The sequence below is a fragment of the Poromitra crassiceps genome (assembly GCF_964638095.1).
Source record: "Poromitra crassiceps genome assembly, chromosome: 13".
Taxonomy (NCBI): Eukaryota; Metazoa; Chordata; class Actinopteri; order Beryciformes; family Melamphaidae; genus Poromitra; species Poromitra crassiceps.
Window position 1 is genome coordinate 46,578,532 of NC_139644.1, and position 7,933 is coordinate 46,586,464.

General features: G+C 44.6%; 1 protein-coding gene across 1 annotated transcript in view; it reads right to left on the minus strand.

Moving 5' to 3' along the window:
- atxn2l (ataxin 2-like) overlaps window positions 1-5,363 on the minus strand; it is a 63,103-nt gene extending 57,740 nt beyond the window's left edge. The window contains 4 exon segments of the mRNA XM_083650244.1: window positions 2,649-2,720; window positions 4,272-4,328; window positions 4,771-4,816; window positions 5,260-5,363. Coding sequence (XP_083506370.1) covers window positions 2,649-2,720; window positions 4,272-4,328; window positions 4,771-4,816; window positions 5,260-5,276 — 192 coding nt within the window. The 5' untranslated portion in view covers window positions 5,277-5,363.
- Window positions 5,364-7,933: the final 2,570 nt, after the last annotated feature.

Genomic DNA, 7,933 nt, shown 5'->3' on the forward strand with positions numbered 1-7,933 from the left:
GGGATGGTTCCGGGGCGGCAATGTCATTACTCTACGCAGACAGTAATATTGTAAAGTAACTTATTACTTTCAAATGAAAGTAACTAGTAATATGTAGTATATTGCATTTTGAAAGTAACTTGCTCAACACTGTCTGCCAGACATGAGAAGCTGCTGCCTATCAGATGTCAACATCCATCTCCTTGTCCCCAGAAAGCCTTTCTGGAGGCGCTCCAGCCATGTACAGGCAGCCTGTCAATCACCAGGTAAACATGACCCTAAACAACCTCCTGTCAAATGTACAGGCAGCCTGTCAATCACCAGGTAAACATGACCCTAAACAACCTCCTGTCAAATGTACAGGCAGCCTGTCAATCACCAGGTAAACATGACCCTAAATAACCTCCTGTCATATGTACAGGCGGCCTGTCAATCACCAGGTAAACATGACCCTAAATAACCTCCTGTCATATGTACAGGCGGCCTGTCAATCACCAGGTAAACATGACCCTAAATAACCTCCTGTCATATGTACAGGCGGCCTGTCAATCACCAGGTAAACATGACCCTAAATAACCTCCTGTCATATGATATGACAGGAGGTTATGTACAGGCAGCCTGTCAATCACCAGGTAAACATGACCCTAAATAACCTCCTGTCATATGTACAGGCAGCCTGTCAATCACCAGGTAAACATGACCCTAAATAACCTCCTGTCATATGTACAGGCAGCCTGTCAATCACCAGGTAAACATGACCCTAAATAACCTCCTGTCATATGTACAGGCAGCCTGTCAATCACCAGGTAAACATGACCCTAAATAACCTCCTGTCATATGTACAGGCAGCCTGTCAATCACCAGGTAAACATGGTAAATGGCCTGCATTTATATAGCGCTTTTATCCAAAGCGCTTTACAATCAGTAGATAGTCTACATTCACCCATTCATACACCGATGGCGGCAGGCTGCCACGCAGGGTGCCTACACACCATCGGGAGCAAGGAGGGTTAAGTGTCTTGCCCAAGGACACAGCGACAGCAGCTGGGAGGGAGCGGGGATCGAACGGCCAACCCTTGCGTCATTGGCCGACCCGCTCTACCTCCTGACCTAAAGCCGCTCATTTACCAGGTAAGCATGACCCTAAATAACCTCCTGTCATATGTACAGGCAGCCTGTCAATCACCAGGTAAACATGACCCTAAATAACCTCCTGTCAAATGTACAGGCAGCCTGTCAATCACCAGGTAAACATGACCCTAAATAACCTCCTGTCAAATGTACAGGCAGCCTGTCAATCACCAGGTAAACATGACCCTAAATAACCTCCTGTCAAATGTACAGGCAGCCTGTCAATCACCAGGTAAACATGACCCTAAATAACCTCCTGTCATATGTACAGGCAGCCTGTCAATCACCAGGTAAACATGACCCTAAATAACCTCCTGTCAAATGTACAGGCGGCCTGTCAATCACCAGGTAAACATGACCCTAAATAACCTCCTGTCATATGTACAGGCGGCCTGTCAATCACCAGGTAAACATGACCCTAAATAACCTCCTGTCATATGTACAGGCAGCCTGTCAATCACCAGGTAAACATGACCCTAAATAACCTCCTGTCATATGTACAGGCAGCCTGTCAATCACCAGGTAAACATGACCCTAAATAACCTCCTGTCATATGTACAGGCAGCCTGTCAATCACCAGGTAAACATGACCCTAAATAACCTCCTGTCATATTCACTGAATGGCACACTTAATGTGTAGAGAGTGAGACCCAGAATAAGCCCAATAGGGTTTCCTGTCTCTACCAGAACAATCTTGTGTGTTTTTGTTTTTAATGTGTAAATAAATAAACACCATAAGGAGGTGAAATTAGCTCCTGAGACCATAACTTCTCATGGAAAATGTCTTGACTTTATATTTTCAGTGAGAAGTGGGGTTGTGGTCCTATTGACTTGCATGCAGGTGGGCGGAGGTTCATGCTGTTCTGGAGTGAGCCACTAGGCGGCATTAGAGGAACTGTCTCTGCTGCCACATCTGTGTTGGCATAGTGTCTCGTGGATTAGGAATATTACCAATTAATTTAAATTATTTGGGTGACTTTTCTCCCATTTTGTCTCCAATTGGACTTGGGCCAATTCCCCTTGCTGTCCCGGTTGTTGCTCCACCCCCTCTGCGACCTGGGGAGAACCGTAGACTAGCACATGCTTCCTCCGACACGTGTAGTCACAAGCCACTTCTTTTCACCTGACAGCAAGGCGTTTCACCGGCAGGACGTAGCGCGTGGAAGGATCACGCTATTCCCCCCAGTTCCCCTCCACCCGAACAGGCGCCCCGACCGACCAGAGGAGGCGCTAGTGGAGCGACCAGCACTCATGCCCCACCGGCTTCCCACCCGCAGACATGGCCAATTGTGTCTGTAGGAACGCCTGACCAAGCCGGAAGTGCCGCTGGCAGGAGTTGAACCCGGGTCTCTGCGGTGGTAGGCAAGTGCTTTTACCTCTACACTACACGTGTTAATTTCAAGACCTGCTTCTAGTGCACGGAGCTGGTTCATGTGATACTGTTTTACAGAGCATCTTCACACTTCAAGCCAGAGAAAGTGCCGATAGAGGCGATGAAGCCATTCCGCTGGCCATGTCGATGTCAACAGGCGTTTTACCTGTGAGCCCAGAGTCTTGAAGACGCCTTCGTACACGGTGCCGTTCTTCACTCTCACGTCACAGGTGGAGCCCTGCAAGCAGCAGGGAGACAAAGGAGATGCAGCTCAATCTGGACACCCATGTGTGCTGGCCAGGGTTTAATCTGGACACCCATGTGTGCTGGCCAGGTTTAATCTGGACACCATGTGTGCTGGCCAGGTTTAATCTGGACACCATGTGTGCTGGCCAGGTTTAATCTGGACACCATGTGTGCTGGCCAGGTTTAATCTGGACACCATGTGTGCTGGCCAGGTTTAATCTGGACACCATGTGTGCTGGCCAGGTTTAATCTGGACACCATGTGTGCTGGCCAGGTTTAATCTGGACACCATGTGTGCTGGCCAGGTTTAATCTGGACACCATGTGTGCTGGCCAGGTTTAATCTGGACACCATGTGTGCTGGCCAGGTTTAATCTGGACACCATGTGTGCTGGCCAGGTTTAATCTGGACACCATGTGTGCTGGCCAGGTTTTTATTTTTTGGTCTGAACTTTTTTTTCCTTCTTCTTTGTTACTGGTGTCCAGGTTGTGCGGTGAAGCTTGTGTTTGCATCCCTCATTCATCCTTATTGCTTTGGTTCTTGATCGATACTCCTATTGGTTATTTTTCATTACTAAATTCAGTAATTGCTTTAAACAAATATATATTATTAAAGAATAAACTCAAAAGATGATTAGACTGCATTTATATTTTAAATATAACTAAAATGCTTCTAGAGCAGCATCAGCAATGTTTACGACAGCAAAGTCACTATATAAACTCAATATCTCACTGGAAACAAATCTAAAATGTCAATAAAATAAATAATATTGCTGACATCACAATACTGAGTAGGGTTACCACCTTCAATGTGGAAAACTAAGGGACATCTTGCCAGCAGCCCCATGACCGCGGACCACTAATCAAGCATTCATTGACGTCTGGGGATCCTCCTCCATGACACTTTGAGTGTCACATACTTCATTTCCTGCATTCTGGTGAATATTTATGCACACATTGGTGCTTTTTAATGCATCAATTTCAAAGTCCTCTGCTACTCTCAACAGGAATGTACAGGAAATAAAGAGTCAATGACAATATGAGCAAAGCACAATTGCATCTATATCTATCTATCTATCTATCTATCTATCTATCTATCTATATATATATATATTTATTTATATATATAACAGAGTATTTTAAGGGTTAAAACTGATTGACTGATTGTCTATCAGTCTGACGACTAGGACTCTGGGACACAAGGCTGATATTTTGGGGTTTCTGGTATAGTGGGTACGTCCGCGCCAAAGACTTCCGCTTCCGTCGGTGTTGACAGTCCGACGAAGTCTCATACTGTATGCAGTCATCTGTTCATAGAGATTAGCCAAAATGTGTCTGGACCAAAACCACTTATAATCCATCCACTCCAACTCCATTCCCATGACAACTGGACTATAAACAATGACCGTGAAGCACAGAAGCAGAACTCTCTCCACCGGAAACCCAGAAATATCAACCGTCTGTCCCAGAGTTTTATTTTAGTCGTCGTCAGACTGATAGACTCTTGGTGCAAAGATTGAATGACAGGAGCGAACGCTACTTACCACTACCGCAGTGAGGAAGTGAAGCATCCGGGCGTTGTTGTAAACACCTTCAAATACCTGCAAATAAACAACACTAACTGCCACACTGTTCAGGGATGCCAACGCATGCAGAGTGAAAAAGGTGACACATACACAAAACCACTCAGAATTCATTAACTTATTTTGGGATAATAAAAAAAATAAGTGACTGTGTCACCTAAAAGTGACTAGTTTACATCCCTGCTGTTCTTTGGTGTGTTGTTTATTCTGATACTCTTGCAGGAGAAATATGTTGTTGTTTTTTACTCTCGCCTCCACAGGAGGAAAAGGCAACACTCGCCAGGTCAGGATCCAAGCTAACCTTGCAATGCTACTACCATGGAGAATTCACTCCTTCACCCCCCCGATCCGAAATAGGAAGCCTGGCTGAGATCAAGGAGTGGTTTTCTCTGGCAGCCACCAACTCAGGACTTAAGTTTTCTAATAAACACGTCAGAGTTGTCAACACTTGAGTACTCACAGGAGATGACTGCGTCTGTGAGGGGGGTTTCATCGTGTTCCTTGTCCTAAAAAAAGAAAGACAAAGTGGGAGTTTGGAAACGGAATGTCGGCCAGTAACGTTAACGTTAGGCCTCTACCTCTGCAAAGGCGTTAACAGACAGACAACAGTGTTATGGTCCGGCTAGGACAATACACACAGCCCTGTGCGGCATGGAAACTAAGTTAGCTAGCTAGCTAGCTAGCGAGCGAGCAATGTAAAGACTGACATCCACCCATTCGGTACAGACTTTGTTAACTAAGGTCATCTAGCGTACAGTTTTTTGTTGACGAAGTTAGAGAAATAGACTGTCTCACGTTAACGTTGTTGTAATATCTTCACCTAGCGTTAGCTTCTGTTAGCTTAGCCTTGCTCACGACGTTATTAAACAGACATTGTTGTTATCTGGCAGTGATACTGGATTAACATTAGACACTGACAGATTAGCTGATGTTAGTATTGAACGTGTACTTTTTAGTCATGTGCATCCCTGTTATTCCGCTCTCGTCGCTTCAGTGTTAAAGTCAGAAGATGACAGGCCAGACACACACACCGTCTGTCTGTCTGTCGAAAACAACAACAAAAACACAGGACGACACGAGGTGCGCTCGATTTGCCCAAACCCGGCAACTACTCATCACGTGACACGACGACAAAAGAATTTATGAGCAGCGAAGGGACTCTTGCAACATCAGCGCACAGGACATCCGCCATTTTGGCCTGAAGGAGACGCGTCTGATTGGCTGTCATGGTTCTGTGCTGTTGTCACACTGGCCCAAGGTGGCATTTTTCCAAGCCAAAACGGCCGTACGCCGTTGCTACTTTTGTTTAAATACTCTTTGACGACTGACGAGTCAACTGTGGCGGAGTGGGTTCAGCCACCCGAATCGAACGAGTCTTTTTCTTTTATATAGTTATATTTTATAATATGACAACATGTCTGTATATCACTAATACAGAAACATGTAACGTGCTTTTCAAATGCAGGTGATCAAGAAATATGCGTAAATATGTGGCACTTCATAGTTGGGAGTCATGTGCAAACGAACTCGACCGAGTTGGTTTAACGAACGCATCTCTTTGCAAGCCCGACCCATGGCTCGTCTGTTAAAGCCGATTGGATACGTTTTCCATCAATTATTTCTTAACTTTCATCTCATTGGCTTGTTCGCCTATCAATCCTAATGCGGGCGAGCTCTTCTCTGAAAACTGTCCCATATGTAATTCATTATTCATGAGGATTTATTTTGTCACAATCAGCAGGAAGTTTAGTTGTTGGTCAAATAAATACACAATACGAGTGATCCATGGATCATGATGGATGTATTGTGGGAGGGATCAGCCGAGCAGCATTTTACTTGCGTCGTATAAAGGAATATAACACTTCCGGTTGACGGAGCTAGCAAATATAAGAGTTCCGGTTTGGACGTTCAGCCTTCAGAGTAAAAGCGGCGTAATTCATGTTTTTAAAAGGCATAGAAAAATGGTTAGTTCGCAGATTAAAACAATGAACAAAGCATCTAAACGAAGGTATACAATACAAATTATGTTTCTGTTTGACACCAACTGTTTTAATACCTGACATAATATTAAGATACTGAGAAGAATGTTCTCAATGTTATTGAAACATAATGCTATAGACTAGAGGGTATACACACCCACTGGAACACGGGCGTCAAATTCCTCCCTGAGCAGCAGGTGTCAGTTATCTAGGCTGATTACTGCATTCAAGCTCAGTCTTGCTGTGACTCAGTGGGCGTGACCCCACAGTGACTTCTGCCTCTGTGACATCACATGCATACCCTCTATTGTTATTGTCATACAGAAACATCATTTGTATTGTATAGCTTCATTTAAATGCTTAGTTTATTAGTTTAATGTGGAAAATAATCATTTTCCAATCGCCTCTGTCTGCTCTATAATTGTGCAGATTCATTCTTTTACTTTGAAAAACCTCACCGGAACCTCCTATAGTCGCTAGCTCTTGTATTCGAACACTTGAGTTTTCAGAAAATTCCCACTTCCAAAGTTGTGAATACCACAGGAGGGGGGCATTCATATGGACTCTTCTCGTGAACATGGTAAATACGACCCCGTTTGAAGGCAGCAATATTGTAACCAGCCAAAGGCACACCTGTGCAATAATCGGTCCTGGGTTCGATTCCCAGTCCACCTGGGAAGCTTTGGGCGGTGAGGTTGTGGTCCCCCCCATCTCTTCAGTGCCTACAGCCAGGTGGGCTATCTCGTCGAAAGGGCCTTTCTGTGTGGAGTTTGCATGTTCTCCCTGTGCTCCCAGGCAGGCGGCGGACTGGCTAATCGGGCGCTTCGGGCAAATGCCCGGTGGCCTGGCATGACATGGCGTGCCAAAAAAATAAAAAATAAATTGCAGGCCAGGCCACTCACTGAACAGCAGGCCAGTATGTAGGCTATACGTGTTCCTAGTTGCGCAGATTGCAGGCAGGCAGGGAGGAATGAGTTAACTTTTCAGTCAGAAGCTGCTGAGACCCCGGTGGGCGGTGCTTGTTGTTCAATGGTGCCAAAATGGAGAAGAAAAGAGGTGCAGAGAGGTGGAAAGCAAGGAGCCTATGTTGTGTCTTGGCCTAAACTACAATATCAGTCATAGACAATTGTCTATTGCCTCTAGAATATTAGAGAGAAATTAAATTAACACTAATTTGTATTTATTTATCTATTTATATTATGCTATATAAAACAAATCCCATTGGTCAAATGTAAACAGTAGTGGCTAAACTGAAAGTATGGGTTGGATTGCTTTTGGGGATTTCTTCACAAAAGTGGAGGAGGAGGCAGAAGCAGCACTAGCACTGCAGCAGGTGCTCCTGCAGAGCTGGAGGTGGTGTTGAACTTATCAGAATGAGGAACCTTAGGTAGGCTACAATTTCAGAGCATAAAGTGAAACATGTAGGCTATATGCTTATTGCTTTCACATTAATGTGCTTTATGGGATTATCAGGACTGCACAATACAGTTTAAAGTGGAGATGAAGCAGTTAGATTTTTTGTATTTGCATTTAACCTCAGACAAGCCAAGACAGGACACTGTGACTGCACTCTTCCTTAAATTAAGTTTGCTGTGAAGCTTTTGTACAGAGGCATGTTTTTACGTCTTCATATTATACTTAGTT